The sequence below is a fragment of the Condylura cristata genome, unplaced genomic scaffold, assembly GCF_000260355.1.
Source record: "Condylura cristata isolate star-nosed mole 26May11 unplaced genomic scaffold, ConCri1.0 scaffold00014, whole genome shotgun sequence".
Lineage (NCBI taxonomy): Eukaryota > Metazoa > Chordata > Mammalia > Eulipotyphla > Talpidae > Condylura > Condylura cristata.
Genome location: NW_004567115.1, coordinates 19,784,087 through 19,810,562, shown reverse-complemented (window position 1 = coordinate 19,810,562; position 26,476 = coordinate 19,784,087). Strand labels below are relative to the sequence as shown.

Below are 26,476 nucleotides of genomic sequence, written 5' to 3'. Positions count from 1 at the left end.
AATGAATAAAAATAATTGAAATGCATACAAAAATCCTGCTAATAAGGAAAGTAAATTTTCATTATTAAAATCACTCAATAACAGTTTTATGTGTGGTCTGGGATAATTCATACATTTCGTTGTGTGATTAAAAATAATTTTGTATATAATTTTTATAATTACAGATTAATAAATCTTATGTTTATTTCAACAACATATTTTTTCACCAGTAACTTGATATATTAAATTTGTTAGTTTATATGGACAGTTCTTTAATTAGCACCCAATAAAGAGGATTTAGAAGTACCAGGAATTGAATTCAGCTGAGCAACTTATGCTGAGTAGGCATGTAAACATAAGGAACCTTAGTATATTTGTAATGTTTGAATGCCTTTTTAGTAAACTGGATCTTGACTCAAGAAAATGCTGCAGTGTCTGAAAAATAACATCTTCTGAAAAGGAATTTTTTCTAATTATTATGAATGCATGAGAAAATCTTTGAGATTTACTATGAGTATAGTATACTGAATATAACAAATGCAGATATACATACAGACATATATGTAATATGCTTGTATGTTTTCACATCAAATTATGTGACATGCTAAAATTATAAGTCATTATCTGCATACAAAAAGTTTGACTAAGTAAGTCATTTTTTTTTTTATTAAAAGTGGGCACATTCAGGTGGCCTCCCTGGTGTCATAGAGGTTAAAGTCTCACCTCTATCAAGCTAATGCCAGCCACTGCAACATGATTTTTTTTTTTAAAGATTTATTTATTTATTCATACAGAACTGGGGTACAGGCCAGAGATGCGGAGGGTGAGAGGCTTCACCAGAGACAGAGTGGGGAGCAGAACAGGCAGATCGACGAAGTACACTGCTAAGGGGAGCAGCGGGCGGGCAGGAGAAGTCTGCCACGCCATGTGGTCACCTCCCGGGCAGGCAGGGCTAGAACTCATGCGGAAGTGGCTTAAGCTTCTCAGTGCTGTGCTTTAACCCACTGCGCCACCAGGGAGGGCCTGCAACATGATTTTGATCCCGATCAGTGAACTGACATGGCACAGCAGATGTCTCCTGTCTCTCCCACTGCTCCCCTCAGCAGTGTATTTCAGTAGATCTTCCTCTTCTGTTTCCCACTCTGATTCTGGTGAATCCTCTCACTTGCTATACCTCTGGCCTACAGCCCAGTTCTTATATACATAAATAAATAAAAATAAATCTTTTAAAAAAAGACAATGGGCATATTGATTTATTACTTCTATAAAGATTACTTCAAGAACATCCCTGAGTGGCTGAATCCTTGCACAAAATGAGCTCTTACTTGATAACAGCTGAACTTTTTTAAAATTAATAAATGGTGCCAGTGGATATTATGCACTGAAGAGTAAGATTATTTCATTCTTTCATGCTACTTTTCCTTACTAGTCTATATAATACATAGTCCTATAGAATATACCATTCATGGAGAATATATTCAAATCATAAAACCTATTTTTACATGCTTCAGTATATATGCCTCAATATAACTATAGGATGGACACCATTATTGTGGCATTCCAACAGCATTGTCAGTTTGGAAGAGACAGTAAGGTTAACCCTGTTACTCACAGCAGCCAATTTTTTAAAGGATCAATTGATCTATTAATCAAATCTATGGAAATAATATGTTTCTGCTCATCTTAAATGAAAGCTATTTTATTGCTATGAGTCCAATAGCTCCTTTGGGACCTTGAATCTCATTCAAATAATTTTTCTCCTGATTAAAAAAGAGAACCTAGTAGCAAATATGATTGATTGGCTGTATATTCTCCTGTATTAATCTTTTAAAACACAGCAGAACTTAATTAATTTGAAAACGAGTTTGGTCTATTTTTCTCTTTCCTAGTCAGATGCCCAGGAGTTTTCATGGAGCTTCTTAGCTAAGAATTAATTGCTAAATTAAGGTTTCCTATATAAAGACCAAGTCAAATAAAATACAAATAAAAAATGAACATACAGTGTATGAATTGGGTAAGCATTGTCTGTTTGTCCTTTTAAACTGCTGTGTTTGAATTCATAAGGAATTCATTTGTAATCTGGCATGTAGTGATTGTTGTCTATGAGATCCATTTATATGCAAACCCAAATGGACTTTATTAGACTTACATGGTCCCAGAAGTAATCAGCAGATTGCAGATTTATATCTGTCCACTGTGTGACAAATTCTTTTTTCCAATTCTGGTAGGTATTAAAAGGCATTTGAAAACACATAAATTTTAAAATGTAGCTTAACAAAATGACTGGTTTTGTGTATGATCTTTTCTAAATGCTTGAAAAGCATTTAGTAGAAATATCCTAATTGTTTTACTCAAGCACATGATTGATGGGGAATTTTCTTTTTTTTTTAGTTTTTTAGTTATTTTATCTTACTAATCTAAGAAAAAATTAAACAATGAGTTTCACTGCAGAAAGTTCATGATAATGGATGGAACACTTATGATATAAGCTAATTTCATTCTAATAATTACTGGCTTAACAGAATTAAACATGGTGTCAAATAGCAAGGTCATCTTGGGAATTTTTCTTTTCTTTTCCTGAGGAGAAGAAAAATATCATGTACATGCCTCCCATAACACTTGCTATTTCTTATAAATATCTAAATATTCTAAATATCTTATCATGAAGAAGGCCACAGTGTGAGAATATAAGTAAATCAAAGGGAACTGTTTGAAGAGGATGAGCAGGAGAATTGGCTTGCAGCAACCTATCAGGCTCATTCATCAAGGGAATCTGTTAAATAAATGATCAAACCACCATTGTGTACTTCTTATAGAAATATGGGAGATGGGAATGAGACCATGCAATAGAACTAAAATGGTTGACATTTCATAGAAAACATAAATCAAAATCTCAAGGAGAGTTCTAATTAATATAATATTTTTATATGACTTCTCAGTTTTAAGACATTTTTCCCCTAGGCCCCCAAGGGGGTGAGAAAGGGGTAGATGTTCTTGAGATTTCTGTTCTCTCAGGTCAATAAACTTTAGGAAGAAATAAGAAATAATGATTTAATTATGTGGCAGTTTACTACCACAGTGGAGTGTTCTTTCTCTTTCTGAAAGGGTGTTTCCTTGAAATCTTTGCCCCAAATTCCTAGGGAAACAGGTATGACAACATAAAGGTAGTGTATGTACCTAAGCCCCTAGAGTGCGGGACCCAGGCCGTGGCTTCTTTGATGATCATATGGTAACATAACAACCTTATTGATGGCCATGGAAGAGGGTAGAGGATCAGAATGATTACTATTTTCCTGTCAACTGAACTATAATGAAGCCAGGCAGGTGGAAGGGAAAAATAGACTTTCCCAATAAGCACAGCTCACTGGCTTTGCTAATCCTGGTGCCTGGGGAGTCACAGGTTCCAATAAGAGGCATGTCCTACCCACAGCCTCTCAAGACAGTGTTTCCAGGTTACCATGTTTTCTCTACCGTCCCACTCTCTGGTTGAACCCATGGGGGTCATCTAACAGATGCAGGTGATTTGTAAGTTCTCCCCATCTCTCCATGTGGTGTGGTACAAGAAACTCTGCCAAGCAGATTCTTGTTTGGGGAATCTGATTTGGAAACTAAGGAGATGATTACATAGTAGGAATTAAAACTTAAAGATAGCCTTAAAAAGAGTCATGAAGATGACTATGGCCATGTCAGGTTGAAGTTGGAAAAATAAAGCAGCATATTTAAAAGCAGAAAAAGTAAAAATAAATAGTAGAAGAGTCAAAAGGTATTTGAGAACCATTAAAAGATTAGTAACAAGCTCTTGCTTAAGTTCTTGGTGATGCCCTTGGTATAGTGCTATTCCTTGAGACCCAGTTATAATGAAGTCAAATTCTTCCTTATACAATCCCTCTCTCCTTATACCTCACAACATTCCTTCAGTTTCTCTTGTTCACAAATCAACAGTGTTAAACTTTAAATATCTGCAGACACTGTCAAGCACAGAGGAGTTACAATGTATCAGGAATGAAGGAAACTGGGGTTCCTGATCCTTTCATTACTCTCTTGTGATCTCCAGTGTATCTGCTTTAAGAAACAATCTAAGTTTTTAAATACAATGAGAAGACTGGATAAGAATAATCTATTTCTAGCTTTCTAAGAAGGAAGTAAAAAGCAAGACCACTTTGAATGTAACAGAGATTCCTCATTCCTTCAGATGTTTTCAATACACCAATAATAGCCCCTTCCCTAAAGAATTTTAGGTGGTTGTTTAAGAATGACTTATCCCATAAACTTTTTATTCTTGCCAGGTAAAAAAGATTCATTATCAAAAGCATCTCTTTTATTTCTGTACACTTTAATGGGTCAATACTGTCCATTCAAATTTGAGTCCTTAGACCAAGACTCGAATGACTTAATATGGAAAAACAAATTGGATGTTTCGCCTGTGAGAAAAAGGTGAAAAGTCATATAATCAAACTTCTGGCACCCCAAAGTTAATAAAAAAAGAACCCAATGGGCATTTGCCAGAAACAACATAGTGATAAATAATTCACTGCTTAGTTCTATAAATCAGAAAACATGGAAGAATCAATATAATACTACTATAAGCACTCAGTGAGACCATGACTACTCATTTTATGTTCCTGGGGCCGTAAAATATGCATAGCTACACAAATCCTCTCCAGTGTCAAAAATCATAAATTAATACCACTAACCATGAGATGCACTGAACCAAGCCAGTGACAAACTGAGACTAGATTTTACACGTGTACAAGGATGAGGGGAAAAAACAAAACACTGAAATTAATTTTTAAATTTGTGTTTTAAGTAGAATACTACAAAATTCCATTTGGGGTAAAATGACACTAGAAAAATACAAAATTGCTTAATCTGCACTAATTGAACAGTAAAGTGATGTCATGTTCACTCATATAAACTTGAAGTGATTTTTCACATCTTAAACTGAAAACATGGTTCCTAAAAAAAGTAATGGAGACTACTTTTCACTGTTGTCCTTCACTCCCTATGGAGGGAGGGATTTACAGTCAAAGTAATGAACTTTGATTAAGTACAATAAAATAGAGTGTGGGGGGAGTCCAGGGTAAACTAGCAATTAGCCTGGATATCCCCAATCTTGCTCTATATTTTGACCTCACCCCCCTTCTTGCTCATCTGTTAAATCAAATGTCACAAACTACAACAGACTCTTATGGAATTAACCCTTAAAATTACTTTTAATCTTCTCTTTACTTTTATTTGAATTTTAATTTTCTAGAATGTACAAGTCTTTTAAGTCCTTGGTGTCTCCAAACTATGCATCATCTGCCCCCACACACTTTTCCTTATCCTTCCAGTCATTTTGACTGGTTTCATCTTTAGCCTTAAATGTGAGGTCTTTTTAAGTTTAGACACACACACAAACACACACACATATGTGTATGTTTTTTTTTTTAAATTTATATACACACACATATATGCACGCACACACACATATACTCTTCATTTTGTACATTTTTGGTCTTGGTTATAAACCAAGATGAAAGTGTAAATCACATTAGCCAGTCAGTCCTGTGCACTGGACATTCTTTCTCAATTCCTACGAGAAGCACTGCAATTGGCCTTGGCTTTATAACAGATAATGGGGTTTTTGAAGTCAGTGGTTACATGCTATAATTCAGAAAATAAAAGCGTGAAATTTTGCAAATGGTATTTTATTACTTCAAGCTCCTCATTGCTACTATAGATAGCTCCAAATTAGGGAGCATTGGTGTGTTATGCAAAAGAGAGCCACTAACTAGGTTCTTTTACTTTCTCTACCAAGTCAATCATTACTGGCACTATACTTGGAAAAGCAAAAGCTGACATGTGTATATATGCTTTACTTCTAAGACTCTTCTATTTGAAAATTAGTAGGCCTAAAAATGTTAATATGCCTGTCTACTATCCACAGTTAGATATATTAAAAACATATCACATAGAAACATAAAAATATCCAGGACCAGATTTTGTTTATGCATACCATAACACACAATGTACATCTACCCAGACATAGTATACATATATATGTAAATATATATTAGGTTGTCGGAAAGTGATGACAACTTTTTTCAGTAAAACATTAGAAAAAAGTGCATCATAACTTTCTGCTAACATAATTCATCATACATATATACTTATATACATATGTATTCTGTACAGAAATACACATATATAGGATATCCAGTGAGGACAGAGCAAAAGACCTAACTGTCCTCCTTGAGTAACATAAAGGGGAGGTATAATCTCCTTCTTTTAGCATCTCATCCTGTCTCTGCCATTCGTAACCTTATTCAAATCCTTTTAAATAAAGGAAACCCCACATAAATATGTATATTTCAGGCATATACCCCTCATAGAATCAAGAGCTTTATGGAGTACACACAAAATTCTGGAAATACGTGTTTTCCTTCATTGTTTTTTAATTTGTTACAATGAGATTTATTATGTCATTACAAATATCTTGACTATTCCTCTTGCAGATTGAGAAACAGGATACAGTGGGTATCTCTTACCATTTGAATCCACAATGGTGATATTGGCAGAGGCACTGTCATTTCCTAATTTGCTGGTCACTTGGCACATATATTCTCCAGAATCAGCCAGTGATGCTTTGTTTATGCGAAGTTCTGACTTCCTGTAAGATTATGATCAAACTGGTATAAGTACATTTTACAGAAAAACAACAAATATCAAAATATATTTCCCTGTAGCTTCAGAGTTCTCATACTCACCTTCCCCACTCTACACATACTATGTTGAAACACAGCTTACTAGTACATAGATTTAATTGTATGATTTTACCATGATTAAAAGTGGAATGTAACACATTTAAATTTTTACCATGGAAATGGTCTTAATTTTTTCACATGTCAGTAATTTAAAGGAACTCTAATTTTTCCTTTTCACCACCACTAACCACATTATGTCTCAAATATTTTTTCAACCCAACTGGAAAATTTCTTTTTTCTGTACATTTAAATGTTATCAGTCACTAGGGTTGAGGAAGATAAAAAAGTGTAAAATCATTTCTTACCAATCTGGTTAAGGACAGACACTTAATGAAGGTTAGAATTGATAAGAATACACTACATTTCTTTCTCAGTATAGTAACATAAGGAATTAAATTAATTTTGGATGAAGGGGATTTATCACCAAAAAGAAATTTATCTTTTCTTAAGATTCTCATTGCTAGCAGTACAGTATGACTCCAATAGTTCTTAATGTTGAAATAAATATTTGCGCAACAACAGCTCATACTTTTATAAGATTGTGAATATTAAATCAATATTCAGCCCTATTTCAACACAAGTATCTTTGCATAGGTCTATGTATTACTGTTGCACATAGTCTATAATTTAAGTAATAATTAGGATTTAGAAACTCAGAACTACGGGAATTGGTTCAGCAGGTACTAAAGTCTTTTTGTTTTCCCTCTAAGTTGTTGTCTGATACTGACTGCCTGGGCTCTTGTGAAGTGATAAGAAGCAGAAAGGAAGGTGGCAAGCAGACAGCAATGCAGAGTTCTGTGAACCCTAGTAGAAATTATACCTTCTCACCTTTTAAATGCACTTCATAGTATCATGTCGTGTAACACTATTACCAAGTCAGATTAATTTTAAGCATCAAAATTCTAAACTCATATTATTTAATTATCCTGAGAATGTACAACACACTAAAATTATAATAATTCTCCAAGAGTAGACTTTTTCCCCCTATTTATCTAAATCTAGGAACAGTCCTTGATAATATGTACAAAGTCCTTTCCTGATCCAGAGCAAACAGTATTTTAACTATGGAACAAAATTGAACTATAAGAAACATGGCAACCAAAATACAGTTAACATAGACTTTAAAGGATAGTTCTAAAAATTAAAATTATTCTAGTAGATCTGAGAAGTGTTACCTGGAATACTACTCCAATAACACAAGTAAATATTTATGCTGAGAGAAATAGGGAACAAAAGAGAACACAGGGGGAAAAAAAAGAGAAAAATTTTATGCTTAAATAAATGCTGCATAAACAAAATGAAATAATTTCTTCTTAGTGGTTTTTATGCAAATATGTATTCAAGCAAACATGATATGAGGCTACTGAATACATTCTATAGAGGTCACCCTTGGGAATTTTAGGAATGAACATCAATGGTCCAGGATTAAGATGCAATTTAATCAAGATAAGTGTAACAGATGCATCCAAGTTCAAAAATCAGTAATAGAAATACAGGATGGGATAGAGACATGACTTGACAATAATACATGCAGGGAAAAAAAAGGATTGCAATTAGCTATGAGTTTAATATCGCTCCATTTAAACACACACACACAAAGAAAATTATGCACTGTGGCCAAATTAATATTAAAACAGTATATAAATCAAATTGGACAAAAGTCCTGTTCACCAGCTAGATCACATCCAGAATATTGAATTATGTATGGAAGTGGTGTTTGACAGAAATATATCAATAATCACAGGTGATGTTTTTGGTGTTAGTGCGGGACCCTTGGGTTCACTATGGGAAAGGTTTCATCAGAGTTCCCCTTTCAGCACCATGTGGTGAGTTCCAGGTGAGTCTCTCCATGAGAAAAAGAGGTGTTAGTTAATTTTAAAGAGCAGGTTTATTAGGGAAGAGAAAAGAGGAGTAAAGGACATTTGCATAGGCATGAGTAGGTAGGTAGAGCTGCTCTAAAAGGGACAACTTTGCTGAGAGAGGCCTACATGGTGCAGGTGGGCGCCTTAGGAGTTCAGTGAAGAGAAGCCCCAGCACAGTACAGGTACAGGTCATGGGCAGGCAGGAGGCTGCTGCCCTGCAGTAGGAAAGAGTGGGTGGAAAGAAGCACCTTCAGAGTCACAGGTGGGCAGAGGACTGCTGCCCCAAGTCAGTACAGGGACTGCACTGATATAGTCATTTTCTTTTTGGGAGGGGCTCACTCCTTTGTGGAATGACCTGTTTGCTGTTGATTTTGGATAACTGTGTGGAATCCTAAAGGGACTGGAGATTTCACAATGGGCCCAATCTCTGTATCTTTACCCTCAACTGTGCTTCAAACAATCCCTACAGCAGTCTGATACCTGCTTGGGCCTTATGCCTTGTGATAAAGCACTAAGGGTCTTGATTTCTATGACTGGGTTAGTGGTCATGTTAATCCCTTCTACCCAACGTCCTTTTGTGAATCAGGTTTTAATCTTGTGATTCCTTCTTCAGGCTTTCTATTCTTTCTTCCATCAAGAACACTTTAGAAAAGAGTAATCAGAATTGGATAAGTCTACAAATCTTACAAGAGAAGCTTCTGGAGCCTCCCTGTGGGATAGGGGTTAAGGCTCAGCACTGTCACTGCTGCAGCCTGAATTGGATCCCTAGCCAAGAAGCTAACCCACATATGGCTTAGCAGACCCCTCCTATCTCACCCTTTATTTCATAGATCTGCCTGTTCTGCTCCCCGCTCTCTCTGGAGAGTCCTCTCATCCCTTCATACCACCTCTGGCTTATACTCCAGTTCTCTTATACACATATACATGCATGCATAAATAAATATCTACCTTAAAAAAAGGGAGAATCAGGGGTCCTACTGGCAGGCAGCTATGAATAAGATATAGGCAGCTATATCTTATGGTTGTGGTTGTCATTAGAAAAAGGAAATTATTTGACAAGGCTCTTGGAAGTATAGGTACAGAAAAAAAAGGCACTGAGATGATATTGTAAGGCAGAACTTTTTGAGCTTTCAAAAATGGATAGGGTGTCAAGTGGAAAAGTTAAGTTTCCACTTTAGAGAGCTACTCTTAATCAAAGAAATGTCTACACTGACAATGATACAAGTAGAGCAATGGTTTCAACTACTCTTGCAAAATACAATCCTGTTTTAAAATCAAAGCTTAATCAAAGCATCATATTTAAAAGCACAAGTAAAGATTCAGGGCAAAGGTGCTGGCAACTCTTTTGCAATTCAATAGAAACTGAAAATTCTTCAGGACACAATGATCTAGATGATCATTAAAGCTCCTCAAACAATAATTTAAGAGTTTGTCAATTCATGAGTCCCACAGTAGGAAAGAGAAATATGAAGAGAGTAGAAATAGACAACCCTTTCTTGAAAATTATATTTTACAACAAGATCCGGGGTTTTAAAAAATATGAATATAATAGTCTTATTTTACTGCTTAGAGAGGCTACCATATATTGTCTATAGGCACGGTGTTAACTTTGAAAAATGATTGAATGTCCTTCCAATCATAAGTTAACTTTCAGTTCTTCAACTAATAAGTTATCTGGGACTCTGGGAAGGACTAAAGTGTTTTGGTGGATTTTCATTCTCTTTAAGAATTGAAAAAGTTAATTTATGTAGATTTATGTAGCATGTTTCAAGTAGTGCTTGAAACACAGTAAGCTCCCAATAAGTGCTAACTATTGTTATATATATTCTACATCCCTGCAATATTTTCATTTTTTATAATAAGCAGGCATCACTTTGAGAATAAAAAACAATAATAAAAGGGAAAAAGATATTAACATAAGCATTTATAAATTAAAGCTTTAAAAGCAAGCTTTTTTAAAATTGTCACTCACTTACAACTGGATTCAGGATTCCAGCAGCTACTCTTTGCTTTTCTGATTTAGCTTCATTCTTTTACCAGTTTACAGAGCAAAAGAACTTACATGCATAAAAGGAAGACCTGCTCGCTTATATAATTCCATTCCTTTGAACTCTAAGGAATCCTATATGGTATGTGTGTGTATTCAATACCGCTTCAGATATCCCTGTACAGCCAATAATGAGAAAGGCAAAGGAGGCACTGGGACTTCTCAGGCCACTATCACATCTACACAACCAGGTACTGCAACATTTGTCTCACATAAACCATATGAAATAGATGTTGTTATACCTACTTCTATCTAAGGAAATGGATGTCAAAGGAAACAGAATATATCTTTGGTGTTTCCATTTTAAATCTAGGGTAATTACCCTTACATATAAAGTTAAAATGAACTGCCATAGTGGCTCAGCTAATAAGGAATGGGAAAGTGTACTGCACTTTTCTATTACTGAATCAAAAAGAGCAGCAACAGTTGCCAACAGGTAGAGAATTCTTTTATGAAATTTTTTTCTAAAACTTTAGCAAACCAATTAAAGCCCTTTTTTCAAGGTTCATCTTACTATTCTTGTGGTTTTTAAAAAATGTATTATTATTCCTTTTCCTTTTTTTTTTTTTTTGAGGTAATATCCATTTACATCACTATATATGATTTGGGTCACACCTCCTCAGATGAATGCAGCCCCACCCAGCCAATATTAAAATTAAAACATGTAAGAACTAAAAAGAAGAACTCAGGCAAAACCAAGGGATCTAAAAGTGCATGCCACACACCAGTAATCAAAAGTCAGCTTTTAATAAGGCTCATATAGAACAGATATTTAAATGAAGTCAATCTGACAGCCTTAAATATGAACCTGTCACACACCAAGTTTTTTAGCCAGTTTTCTTGATCAAAATCATCTACCAGGCAAAGGAAACAAGAACAAAGATCTAAGCAGACACATAATACCAGGGTAATTTCCATTTATTTTAATTGGTCCCACACATTGCTTAGCCAAAAGAAATAAACAGAGACTCAAATGTGAATTCAAAATTACAGGAAGAACATGTAGGGCTGTAGCTTATGTAGGAGCTGGGTACAATGGGGGATTAAGGCTTTATAAAATAATAGAACTGCATACTGGTGGGAAGTCTTTTCAGAACAGTAAGGGATGAATAGGAAATTTTATCTTCTATGAACAATCCAGATTATAAAGTGTAAAAAAGAAACCAGGACTAGGGATTTTAAAAGACTGAATATTTACCTTAAAAAAAAAAAGGAAAATCTTAAACTTTACAGCAAAATTCACATCAGAATGGTGATCAAAGAACTAAGGAACCACTAAAAACAATTAAAAGTCTGAATATCTTAGTAATCAAAAATATTAATATGGAGATTAAACTGAAAGATATTAATTTTTTATCACAGACATTACTTTTAAGCCTAAATATGTGTTATGAGCAAAATTGCAGTAGTTATGAAAAGACAAAGTCAGGGTTACTTCAAATTCAGCTTTCACAATTCATTAGCATTAGCTCTACACAAAGAAACTCAACTTCCTTCATTCTCAAGACGTTCATTTTTTTAAAGAAAATGGGTATAGGAATAATATTCATTCTGATATATTGGTATGTTGAAATAATAAAGCATCTTACAAATGTTAATTAAATTTAGGTTAAGATTGATCCTTTAGTCTTACAAAAAGTTGACAAAAATTTTTTTAAAAAGAGACAACCTTGAAAAAATGTTCAACATCACTTGTAATAAGGGAGATGCAAATTAAAATCACAATGAGATACTACCTCACCCCAGTGAGAATGGCACATCTTAAAACAAGCAACAACAAATGTTGGTGAGGATGTGGAGAAAAAGCATCAGAATGAAGCTTTCTGATGACCACGCAAATCCACTCCTAGGTATCCACCCAAAAGACACAAAAACACTGATTCAAAATGATACCTGCACCCCCATGTTTATTGCTACTTTATTTACAATTGGAAAGACATGAAAACAGCCCAAATGCCCAAAAGTGGATGACTGGATTAAAAAGATGTGGTACATATACACAATGGAATATTACTCAGCAACCAAACAAAAAAATAAGCACATGCCTTTTGCAGCAACATGGATGGAGCTGGAAAAGGTAATGCTTAGTGAAATAAGCCAGAAAGAAAAGGAAAACTACCGTATGGTTTCACTCATAGCAGGAGTATAAGGGACCAGGTGAGAAAATAATAATAATGAACAGCCATATACTAGAGACATTTTATGGGAGTGGAGTGGGGAATGGGATCATAAAAAGTAGGGGGAGGGAAATGCACTGGACTATGGTGATGGCACACAGGTGATTTGGTGATGGGAAGACTAAGGGGATTACAACTGAGATGGATAAATGCACAAAATGATGCAAAAATAAACTATTATTAAAAAAGAGAGAGAGACAACACTTGAGGAATGACAAACTATCCACTTCTGAAACCTAGTAAACAGATTGCTGAACAAGCAGCTGCCCACCTCCATAAAATGTCTTACTCTTTCAAAATCATTCATTCTCAGCAACTCACTTTTTACGGTGCCTTTTTTAAACCATTTGTTTTAAAAGTTAAGGGCTCACTGATTTATCACACTGTCTGTAATTCAGAAACACAGACCCCACCTTTCCAGCTGTATTACCAGATGGTACCCATGCTGCCAACAGTCCTCCAGCAGCGACGACTGTGCCTCACTTTCTACCCAATGCCACCTACTTCTCTCAGCATCCTTATGCTAATCCTTAGTTCTTGCCTAGATTCCCTCCTCCATCTTCTTTTCATTGTTATCAGATAATTTGAAATACAGTAACTGTTGACACCTTTCTTTCCTCTAGACCAAGCCTCTTGAGAGCAAGCACCATGGCTTGTTCATCTGCGTGCATCCATTAGCTGAGGGCTGAGCAGCTTGTTCAGTAAAGGACACAACAATCCATCCACAGACTGCTGCCTGGACCACTGGCCTACTTCCTGCTCTCCAACTGAGACTGCTGCTTCTGCTCCTTTGCTTCTTGGTGTTACTGCCCTGGCTGCTGCTTTGCCCATCTCACCCACACAGCCACAAGGATTCTCTCTTTAGCAGAGCCAAATCCGTTTTCTGCATGCACTCTCTCAACAGCCCCACCCCCAAACATTTCCACTCTTATGTCACTTAGTGTCAGTAACATATAACTTAACACTTAGTTGTGTTTTATGTAGAAAGTGCCAGTTGTTTCATCTCCTAGTTAAATAAAGCAGAATTGCCTCAAAATAAATAGTAACATCGCACAGACCACTATTTGCAAATGTTAATACATGGGCTACTTAAGAGTCCTGAAACTCTCTCTGCTATATTTCTGTAAGGTGGATAAGGAGATTTATTTTGTATGTGGTAGAGCAATCTCCACATGGTCCAAAAAGAAGTCTCAACAATTATTTTCCTGCTAGAAATTTGTACACATCTTTTATGGTGCTTAAATATTTTCTTTGAAATGTGTAAGATTTCTCAATTAGATTCCTCTATAATAAAGTATCATTTGTGGCATGCTTCAAAAAATAATCCTGACATTCTCTAGCTTCAAGAATTAGTGTTCTAGCACAAGATCTCTGGAATTCCTGTTTTATAGAAAACTGAACTAGATATTATCTATATAATTTTATGATCCCCTAGGCATAGAGGGAAAATCCTATGTTTTAGTCATTGCTCTACATTCTTAATATATGGCCTTTCTGAGCACTTAGTATTATTGGTATCATTTGACAGCAACAGACAAATAAATAAGACACTTGCCTGAATTACATATAATTTAGTTTCTTTTTTTTTTAAGATTTATTTATTATTCATATAGAGCTGGGGTACAGGCCAGAGATGCGGAGGGTGAGAGGATTCACCAGGGACAGAGTGGGGAGCAGAAGAGGCAGATCTATGAAGTACACTGCTGAGGGGAGCAGTGGGCGGGTCAGGAGAGGTCTGCCGCACCAAGTGGATCTCCTCTGGGGCAGGCGGAGATCGAACTCATGCAGAAGTGGCTTAAGCTTCTTAGTGCAGTGCTTTAAGCCCTGTGCCACCAGGGAGGGCCCTAATTTAGTTTCTTACTTATTTGATTAACTGATGAAAAAAGCAACTACAATTTTTCCATCCAATATCTTTTTTTTGTCTTTTTAAACTTCTGTATAAGAAATACTTACTTTTGTAATTCACCCACTTTATTTCCTTCCTTTCCCACATGCACATGTTATTAAGCATGTATGTTTTCTATTTTTAAGGAGGAATGATGGATTTAAAAGTCCAAGAAATAGGGCCTCCCTGGTGGCACAAGGGGTTATTCTCACACATGATGAAGCTATCTGCAGCCACTGCAGCACATGAGTTTGATCCCCAAGCAGGGAGGTGATCTACAAGGTGCAGAAGACCACTCCAGTCTCACCCACTGCTCCCCTCAACAGTGTATTTCAGTAAATTCTCCTATTCTGCTCTCTGTCTCTGCTGAATCCTATACCTCTCCCTACACACACATACACACATCTCTGGATTATATTCCAGTTCTTGGATACATAAATAAAATTAATTTTTTTAAAATCCAAGACATAGATCTATATTCCTGCATAATTCCCATTAGTTGTGTGACTTCACAATGCTTTTTGACCCTTAGATTCTTAATCTGCAAAATCATACAGTCCAACTACCATCATTACCTATGGGAATATTATAAAAAATAAATAAGATTATATAAGAAATGTCATATCACTTTATAGCATTATTTTCTGAGTCTTTGAAATACCACCTATCACAGAAAATGATATCCCAACTTTCCCTCACACTTTATTATTCTTCCAAATCCACAGACCTGATGACATAATATATAGCAAAAAGAGCAGGACAGTTAAACAGGGAAAAAAGGAAAACTCCTAATTATGCTTATTATAGCAATTAAACACTTTGATAAAGTTAAATTGAATTTCCATTAGAGTCACTTTATCTTCTTTGCTCATAAATGTTTGACAACTTTTTGACGAAGTACTATAAATCAAAGTACAGGGGGAGATTCTTTTGTTGTTGCTACTTTTACCATATCTGGGATTTCACAAGAATCCCCTGAAATGTAAGTAAAGAGAATGTAATCTTTGAGCTTGGAGCCTCTATTATACAAGTCCCACTGATGAAAGGATTATTTACAAAATCTAACATGCTTATCTCCCTTTATCTCAAAAGGTAGCTGGATACTACAATAACTTCTTAAATAAGGAACTAAAAAGTAAAGCATGTGAGATAAGAAAGAAGCATCATTTCAGAGTAGGTATAGGACACAGCTATCAAAAATGTTACAGGAATCCCAGTAAGCCTTTTTATGTAATAAAAATCCTTTTCACTTATTATATATCATGCTTTCTAAGGCAAATTTATATGGTTGACTCCAAGCAAGTAAATCATTCTATTACTAAAAACGGTCTCTGCTATGATTGCATTATACTCACCCTGGTTTTTTCTGTATCTTGATGTTTTGTGGTTTGGTCTTTTTGTTTAACTCATGTCCATTCTTGTACCACTTGAATTTGAGGGAGGAGTATTCAGAACTGGTCTCACATCGCAGTACGAGTTTAGAGCCTGCAGCAGACTCCTGGCTTTTCATCTCTTTCAATCTGGGAGGCAAAGCTAAAAAAGATACAAAAGGTTCTGATCAGCCAGTAACTCTTCAAAGAAACACTAATTTAATGAGAGCTGGATCAAGACCAGGGGGTGGCCAAAATGGATCTTAACTTGGAGAAAAATAAAATGCCCAAGTAGAAGGTACTCAGGGAGAGTCTAAATTATAAAATAATTCTTTAAATATTATTCTAGACAGGTCTTCAATCTTTATGTAATCTGATACCATTAAAATCTTCAGTGTTGGTCATGTCAACCAACCAAAAACCTATACTCATGGAGTAACCAGACAAGTGCTTCTGAAACACTATCGCATTCCAGATCACAATTTACCTTCATCACAGCTCTTTCAACAGTACCAACAGTGATCACACCCACTTTTTAACAGGGGAGATTTAATTTCAGAAACAGGAAAGTATCTGCCTTGTCTGTGTTATAGGAATGGAAAGTCAGAATTTGAGTATCCTAGCAGTCCAAAGAATGAAAAGAACTCATGTTCCTTGAACAACATTCTTTGCTTTAAGAAAGAAGTTCTATCAGGACTTCACTTTTATGGGACCAAAAGCTGTTATCCCCTAAACAATGAATGACCATTCCAGATGACTAGCATACTCTGGTTAAAATACAAATTTGATAGGTTTTAGCTCTTCTAAATCTCAGCAGAGTCTGGGAGTATATAAATTATGCATTAACATCTACAATACTTTCCATTAAACACCTATACACCATTTTTATTTTATGGAAGACTGATTAAAAGAGTGTCTACGCTCTACTAAAATATTTATGGACAAAAATCATCTAACATCTGAAATTTCTTTCAAAATAAAATGTAGATGGACATAAAGATCAAACAAAACTACCAAGAAGTTGATCTTTGTGGAAGTCAGACAATAAGAGAAAACAGGATCGTTAATTATAGAATTCTATATAGAATGCAGTATTTTTCATAATAAAAGTTTTTTTTTTTTTAATGAAGGCATGATGAAGACAACATTTTACTTAATAATCACCATCACAGGACTCAAGATCTCAATAAGGCTGTTTCCACTGGGTCTTAGAAAAGTCAACTACAAAGTCTACTTCTGCTGCAGAAGGGAATTAAGAGGAAGTGTGCCAGAGAACATAAACCCAGGCAATGAGGCTGCACCTCCATGATCCAGTGTGCAATTATTCAGCATGAATGACAACCAACACTCCAAGGACAACCATCAGAGCCACGTTAGGCACGGACAGGAAATGGAGTACCTTTCCTACGAAGGGTGTGTTTGTTTTTCTACGACTCTGCCCTGATCAAATAAATCAAAAAAAAAAAAAAAGTCAGAAATAGGCATGTGAAGTTTCCAATAAATGATAGCAAAACCATCCAAGCCTTGTGATTTCTTAGCAGTGCCCCTAAAATTACCTGTCCTCCTTTTTATTTATTTGGGAAACTAAGAGGTGAGGAACAAGCATTTAATGTGGAGATTCAGTGGCAAGTTAGAAAACTTATTTCAGCTGTTCTTAGCCTTTGATATCTAATGATTTTGTCTGGTTCTTTTTTCTTTTTTGACAGCTTGAAAATAAGATTTATTTTCTGAACAGCTTTCATAGGAGTCTCCTTTTAACCATGTAATTCATGAATCTGGTGGTTTTTAAAAACAGACTAAATTCTCATCTATCTAGAGTAGTGTCTATGTGTTCCTATTAACTCTTTAAGGTCATTTTTCAATTTTTTATGTCTGGTGAAGACTTGTTTTAAAGAAACAACTTTGCTGGAGCTATAGAGCATAGAAGCAACTGGCTTACCTATATTAACAAAAATAGTCTATCATTTTACATATAGGCCAAAATAATTAGTTTGAAATTCTGTTTTCACTGAATTTTACATTTAACTAGGAGCACAAGCAAAACTCCAACTGTTTATTCCCTTGCTTCTAAGCAAAATGTCCTAAATACAGCATTTCAAGTATCTTTAACTGCTCAAAAGTATCATACAACTCTTTACATTTGCTTATCAATAACATGATTATAAATTTACTAGACTCTGTTTTCTTTACTTTAAGTAAACTTTTTTTTTTTTTTTTTTTTTTTGCAGTTCTACCTCTTTTCCTTTAATTGGGATAACTGGTTGACAACATTGTATGATTTGGAGGTACAGAATCGCACTCTTCAGATGTGATGTGTGTTACCACATCACACCTACCACCAAGATATGAAAAGTTCCTCATCATAGTCCATTGTGCCTCCTCCCCATTTTACTTTCACTCTTTACCCCTACCCCTCTGATGGCCTCTACTGTACAGTCAGATTTCTAGCATTTGTTTGCTTTGGTTTTATTTGTTCTTTTTGGTTTCTCTATATTCTACAAACAGGTGAAATCATCTTGTATTTGTCTTTCTTGTTCTGACTTTTATCACTTAACATAATCCCCTCCAGTTCCACCCTGAAGTAGACAATACAGTTATTACAAATAGCAAGAGTTTATTATCTCAGCATAGTAATATTCCATTTTAATGAAATCCATTTACATCTTTTTCCTTTCTCTCACTTCCCCCCTCTCTACCTTCCCCATCCCCCTTCCTCCTTTAATTAATTTTATTTCTTTATTAAGAATCTTGACTTCAAAGAGGGAAATAATCAGAAAATATGAATTAAGAAATAATCTACAAAACAACTGGTCTTGGTTTAAAAAAATTTTTACTGCCATGAACCACAAGAAGACTGTGAAGCTGATCAAGATTAAAGGAAGTTAGAGAGACAGAGCAAATGAATAGAATGAAGAGCTATCAATGGGAATCTGTTTCGGGGGAACAACAGTTTCAAAGGTGCTATTGAAACTATCCAGGAAATTTGAGTAAAGGTAATGTATCAAAATAATTTTCTCAGATGTGATCATTACATCATGTTTCCCCAGAAAAATATCTTTGTTCTTCAGTGGTATCTGCTGAGGTATTTAGGATTAAATATCATGATGTATACAACTAAATTTCCAATGATTCAGCAAATAAGGAAATACATGTATACCTATACATATACACAAACTCAGACAGAAAAAAGAAGTCTGTTTTCTGTCTTCCTGAATTTTTCATTTAGTTTTTCTGCAGCTGAATAAGTCTTGAGTTTTTTACTATGTGCTTAAAAGTCTCATTAAGACTGTAGTCATGAAGAAGATCCTCAGGAATATTTGAGCTACAATTTGTAAATGTAGTCTGAAGGTTATAGTCTCCATTTCAATTCTGTGAGTGGTATGTTAGGAAATCCTCATATGGTTTAACCTCACAATCATGACTTTGGGGTTTAATTCCACTAGGTTATTTGGCAGGAAATACAACAATCCTTCATCTGGCAAGACAACAGCTATCCTTTTGCTCTGAGTGTGCATATTTCATCCATTGGTCTTAAAATATGATGTGCTGCTGGAAGGCAGACATCTTCAGATAGAAGGTCTTTCTAGTGGAAATATCTACTCCTTAATCTGTCTGGATCATAAACACTTCTTAATGTGTGGGGTCCTGATGTATCTACATTAAATAGCTTGATATCTTCACTCTTGCACATAGTTTCCAGTCAGAAAGTTCACAGTTACTCTGACTTCGTACTCCTGTAAGTCCTATTCTAATGATGTTCTTGTGTCCTTCAGGGCTAAGCATCTATGACATGAGCATATTCATCTTTTCAGAGAACAGCTCTTTAAAAAAAAAAAAAGATTTATTTATTTGTACATACAGGACTGGGGTACAGGCAGATGTGTGGGGGGTGAGAGAATTCACCAAAGTCAGAATGGTAAACAGAACAGGTGGACTTACTGAAATACACTGCTGAGGGGAATAGCAGGTGGGTTAGGAGAGGTCTGCCACGTCATGCGGGTCACCTCCCTGGCCAGGGTTTGAACTCATGCTGCAGTGGCTGCAACAGGCCCCATTGCAACACCAAGGAGGGCCCGAGAACAGCTCTTATAAGGAGCAACTCAACATCCACTATCGCATACAGAAAGACACAGTCTGTGATCTCCAAGTCGCATAACTGGCCGAACCCAGTTGGCCCATGGGTGTTTTGTTGTCAGTGGTACATTTTAGATAACAACCATGCAAACTTCCACAGCCATGCCTATGGATTCAAGAATACAGAGGACTTGACAGCAACATGAATACTTGTCTTCTCATATAACCACAATAATGAAATAGACCTGGATATTTCACAAGTTCCTCACAAAAATACAAACTAAAATTAACCACGTTTGGTTTGTGTGATTTTTCTTATCTCTCCATAATGATATAATTTTCAACAGTTTAAATTTTATTTCATTTAATTATAAGAACTGTGTGTTAATGAAATAATTTTTTTAAAATGTATTTCTTTGACATAAGATTTACTCACATGAAATAATCTCATTTAATAACTGGGGGGAAATCTAATTATTTCACTGTAAGAATTTCCTAATACTCAAGTATAACTTTCTAAGGCTGAGGGCAGTTTCAAAACTTGGGATCTTATTTTGTTAAAGTGAGTTCTTGAATTTTAAAAGTGCAAAACAATTTTACTTGCTTTTCTTTCTTGCCTAAGAGTTAATATCCAGTTAATTAAAAATTGGTTGAAGACAAACAATGCTAAGTTAGTGCTTCAAATTCAGTAAATGTTCTGAGGCTTTAGCATGACCTAATTGTATTTGGTCTACCACAGTTCATATTTTTGCTTTCAATGTGTTTCTACAGAGGGAGTAGTTCCACACCCTGGAACAATTTAATGATAGAGCAAGTTTTAAGTAGTCTTTGCCTAATTCTATTTCAAACATGCTTGACATTAATATGAATGTATCCACACCCTCAGAAATGTATCAACAGAGACAGACAGTAAAGTGCAAAAAAGAGCAGCCTTTTAAAATAGAAACTCAACAACCCTCAGAGCAATACCACACATTTTACAGGTGCTTTTTTTTTTTTAATAGCCTATAAGTATTTGAGAGGCTTTTAAAAGATCACAAATATACTCTTTGAACTCTAATTCAACACAAGTGAGTATATGAGGTACACTTAAAAAGTCTATTTTTTTCATTTCTACTTTATTTGATATTGTACACATTGTAGAAAAATTATGGCTGTGATCCAAAAATATTTATTTTACATTCTGACCACATAAAATTTAAGGCAGTGTGTTAATTCATTCTATTAATTTAATGTGGGAATAAATATGTCTGACAAAGGAAAGTAAATTTGTAAAAAGATCATTTGTCTAAGTACTCCTCTTGCAATTGTCCACTGCACTTATGTTTCCAACACATCCAGGGCTCCTATATCAAATATTGTACCACATTGTTAAGAACAGGAAACAAGTTTTAGCATGTGCTTGCTGCTGAGATGGGCTGATAGCACATGACACCAGATTAACTATTTCTGTTCTTTAACAATGCAAAGTTTAGCTCATATTGTTGCTCTCCATGTTTGACTGTGTAGTTAATCTCAAGAGTCTAACCACATTGAACAAATTAAACAGGAAAGCTGAAAAATATTACCAGGTAACAGTGAGCTCTCCGCTGTGAGCTCAGTGAAGTCTTGTTTTCCTGCATAAATCCTTTAAAAATCTGCCATTACACGTGTGCAGATCTCACAGTGAATACTGGTGACTGACAACTATGTCAGTTAATGAAAGCCACACAGATGTCATCAATCAGACTTCTATGAAGAAGGATGAACTGTTTTTTTACAGTCATGTTAAAGGTAAATAAATTATGGAGATAAGTATACTGAATTCTTTTACTGGTCATATTTTCCCTCATTGCACCATCTTAGAGAATATTATGGTCATGGACCATATTTATGCTTTGCCATCTGGACTTCTCTTATAGGCTGCACTCACAAATTTGAGTACAAAAGGGTAAATTTATCTTATCAGACTTAAATTTGTAAATATAGAAGGCAGCATATTCTAGTGCCAATGGTATTTCATAATACTCCCTAGAAGAAAATCACTGCTACTGATGTGGTGAGTGATCCTGAGTTAAGAAACACAAGGTTACCAATTGTGGTGACAACGCTTACACTAGTGGTGCTCCTGATAAATCATCCTTCAGATAGATTGTTCTATTCTGGTTTGATGAGTGCTAAAATGCTACTTTTTCCTGTGTATTCAGCATGAATATTTGAAGGATGAGATAAAATATGTGGGTACCTTCATTTGAGAGAGGCACTATAAATTCAGAAATTTATTATAAAATATTCTCAAGCTGACTATCACTGGCAGCAAACGAAACATAACGAGTAAGCGCTCTGGGAATACATTTCCTAAGTTTAAGATAGCTGGACTCCAGAAATACCATTTTTTTGCAGTTCCATGTCCAACTCCTTATGAAATTTATGTGTATGTTTACTATTGAATATTCCCTTTATGAGTATACTGAATAATCCTTATAACATATGCATAAACCATATTATACAACATAAAACAATAAAACTGGGGGCAATATTTCAGCATTTTACTTCTGTTATTCACTATGCTAATGACTCTGTAGTCAGACTTAGCTTCTCACTAGTGCTAACTCTTTATTCCCCCAACATAGCAAAACCTGTTGAGATTTTTTTTTTAAAGATATATTTATTTATTCATACAGAACTGGGGTACAGGCCAGAAATATGGAGGGTGAGAGGATTCACCAGAGACAGAGCAGGGAGCAGAACAGGCAGATCGACGAAGTACACTGCTGAGGGGAGCAGTGGGCAGGTCAGGAGAGGTCTGCCACGCCATGTGGATCTCCTCTGGGGCAGGCGGGGATCGAACTCATGCGGAAGTGGCTTTAGCTTGTTAGTGCAGTGCTTTAGCCCGCTGCGCCACCAGGGAGGGCCCTGTTGAGATTTTTACACATGGATTTGCTCAGTTTCCCTTCTCACAGTTGACTAAGCAGTAAAATTCTTTTAAATTCTCTATTTGAGGAATGTGCCACAATTAGCCCCATTTTTTAAAAAAAACTTATTCATATTCTAAGACTATAGGAGATAGGAAATAACTGATCTACGCCTTAATAGATTATTCAATAGATGCATTAAAAAACAAATGTGCACACAAAGAGTTCTTTAAGGAATTTATACCTGCTGAATCAAAGAAGGGATAGGAACAATTATTAATAGGTCATCACAGTCCCTATTTGAGCTCAGGCTAGTAGTGATAGTGATGGAAGTGATTGTAGTAGTAGTGGACCTCAAGTATTCAACAAACAAATAACTATAGAGAAGGATCTAAAAGATAATGATAAAATGAAGAAGAAACTCAAGTTAAAAAAAAAAATCCTAGAAGTCACACTTAGCTTCTTAAAGACTTTATTATTTGAGATAAAAGGAAATGGTGATATTATTTTGTTTCTATGAATTTCACTGAGTTAAGGCTCTGATAATGCTCTGGCATATGAATGAAAAGGAAATGTACACCTATTGGAAGATTGTTGAATAAGGAGTATTGACCTAACTTTGTTGTAATTTTCAGGTGATCCTACATTTCTCTTATCTGGTCATCAAAGTTAGTGTTCTGAATTTGAACCCTGCCTTAGTTGAGGGGTTAACAGTCATGTTCCTTCTTGTCTGTCTCATCTAGTACACTTGATCTCAGAGTCTCTCCACAGAGGCCACACTGTGCAAAGGGAACACACCCACTTTACAACAATCTCCTCTGCCTTCAAAGCAGAGTGGATTACCTGAATAATTGGTATATGCATTTCACATAAAATGAATAATTATTAAACCTATTTTACAGAGGAGGTGGTGGGAGTTACAGTGGAACTTGATGTCAGGGGGCAAACAGACAGCAGACCAGAACTTAAATCCAACTTGCCTCTCCAGTAGGTGCCTCTGCATAAAGGCAACAAAGAGATTAGAAAAAATCTAGTAAAGATGTTTCCATTTCAGAGCTATCATGGTCATTTTTTGTATCTTATAATAAGCTCTAAGAAGCAGATCAACTCTCTATGTATATCTGTAAGAGATTTACAACACTGAAATTCTATAAGGGGAAATAAGCACAAATTTATCAGGTAAGAGAATATTTCAGGCTTAATACTGATAATGTTTGCTGATATTAGCAATCCTCATTTATTATGCAGTTCTGTAGTTCCTGGCCCTGTATTTAATAGGCTGAGGACTGAAGATAAACTTATAAAGCACCTATAATGTGTTCCCAATGCCTGGAGAGAAAGTTAAAATAAATTCCTCTTAATATTTTCACAATAAACTCCTTTAGAATAATGATTCTACTGAGAACCTATGTGCCAGGTACCGTTCTAAGAACATTCATGATCATGAACTCTTTTTATTTCAGGAGATATGTTAAGTACCAGTCTTCCTAATTTACAGATGAAACAGAAACAGAGAGGTAAAACATACTCTGACAGTCACACAGCCCGCATATAGTGGAGTCAGTATCTGGACCAGGAAGCATGACTCCAGAGCTCATGCTCTTGTCTAGTGGGTAATAAACTGATTCCTTTGCTATGCTGGATATGTTTACAGTTCAAAGGTAGGATTTGATTTTTTTGATATATCAAGAGTGATCACATTTTCCTCATAAAACCTAGGACACAACATGTGACAGTTCACTTCTGTATATGCCAAGGGTGAAAAAACTGCCTGAGAGAGAAAGTATATATAAAAGTTGTTTGTGGTAAAATAATCTCAGGCAGAATATTTGAACTTGGTAAAAATTATTTTTGAACTACAGGCTTGTCTGTCATCTAGCAAATGCCACAAGGTGAACTGCACCATATCTCACTCTGGTGTTGACTGAAACATGAGAACCCCCAAGTGTGGACTCAGCCACAAGAGGGTCTTAACAGATTAACGGTGCTCTCTCAAGGTGTAAAGGCAATGTGCCGTGACAATGAATGCTGGTGTAAATCACAGCACCGTTACCGGTAGCTTTAAGGTAAATGTTCCACGGGACAGCCTAATTAATGCTGTCACCACAGCTGCCTCCAGTTACAAGACCATCTCACTCACAGACATGAAGAAGATGTCCCACAAGCTTCATTTAGGGCCAGCAATATTCAGGGTTAAAATGGATCTATTACTCTTTGGCCTGCCTGATGTGTGGCAAATTTCATTTCACATAGCTTTATAAATGTGATATTTTCTGTTGTCAAAAAGTAGGGTTTCCTTCCCTTCAACTGTTATACAAAGCTGCCATATGGGAATATATCATTTAAACAGATAAAAAGAAAAATATCTAGATACTGAAAATATGATATATATTTTCTTATTGGTATGTTTATTTCTTAAATAAATTTTTTTTCTGGTATGTTTATTTCTTAAATAAATTTGCAGCATTACCATGACCTTGCTGTGTTAATATCACCTTGTAACCATTATTTCTTTGTTCACACTGAGTTATAATCAATTAATCAATACCACTAAAATTCTCTCTTTTCATTTACAAGAAATTTATTTAGATGCTCTAAACTGGATAATACTCCTAGGTAGGTAAGATGAATTAGTATTTAATTATAATTAGTTTTAAACAATGACAGTTACATGAAAACATTTAAATAATGCACATAAATAAAAGTCCCAGAATGATCTACCCATACTAGGTCTAACGATCTATTTTTCAAGTAGTCATTTAAAACTTGCCTCTTCTGTGAAAAAAAGAAGAAATTTTAGTAGAGCTAATCATTGAACAAAGGTGTCCTTTCAGGATCTTTAATAATCACTGCCGTTTTTTTCTGGTTTTTCATTTTTATTCAGAGATAACTAACTTATTAAACCAAATGACACGAAAAGGTACAAACCAGGTACAAAAGAAGCTTTGGACTCACTGAGGCCAGTAGATCAAAATTCTCTTCTGTTTACATTTAAGTAACCTGCCTCACATTCCTTAAGTTTGACTTTCTGAGGATCTTTAAAGCTTGTGTATGTAGCTCCTTGCATTTTAAAGCAGGCCCACAGACAAGCTAGCAACTAAATCATTGTTTTATTTCTATCCCACAGGAAAGACCAGGGAAGGCAAGTTTCTAATCCTAGGGTGTTCAGTGTCATGAATTTGTTGAAAAGGTAGAAAGTAAATAACCAAACTGAACAGTTGTTCAAGATCTTTGTTAGATTATAGATCATCTATACAATCAAATTTTGTGACCTGTCTGGTAGCACTACAAAATTATACCTTTCTATATAGTCCTTGGAAGTCATATTCTAAGAGTAAAACCCAACAACAGTCTGATTTCAGACCACTCTCTAAGAGAAATGGCAATAAGGAGGACTTAGAATTCATATCTTGCTTCCCTTATTTACATAAAAGTTAATCTA

The 26,476-nt window shown here is 35.4% G+C and overlaps 1 protein-coding gene across 2 annotated transcripts in view; it reads right to left on the bottom strand.

Moving 5' to 3' along the window:
* Positions 1-26,476, bottom strand: part of NRG1 (neuregulin 1) — a 933,983-nt gene that overhangs the window by 145,989 nt on the left and 761,518 nt on the right. For both annotated transcript variants that reach the window (XM_012724843.1, XM_004682220.2), the window contains exons 2-3: positions 16,052-16,229; positions 6,510-6,631 (exon numbers count right to left, since the gene is read on the bottom strand). In XM_012724843.1, the coding sequence (XP_012580297.1) occupies positions 6,510-6,631; positions 16,052-16,229 (300 nt within the window). The remainder of the gene's footprint in view (positions 1-6,509; positions 6,632-16,051; positions 16,230-26,476) is intronic.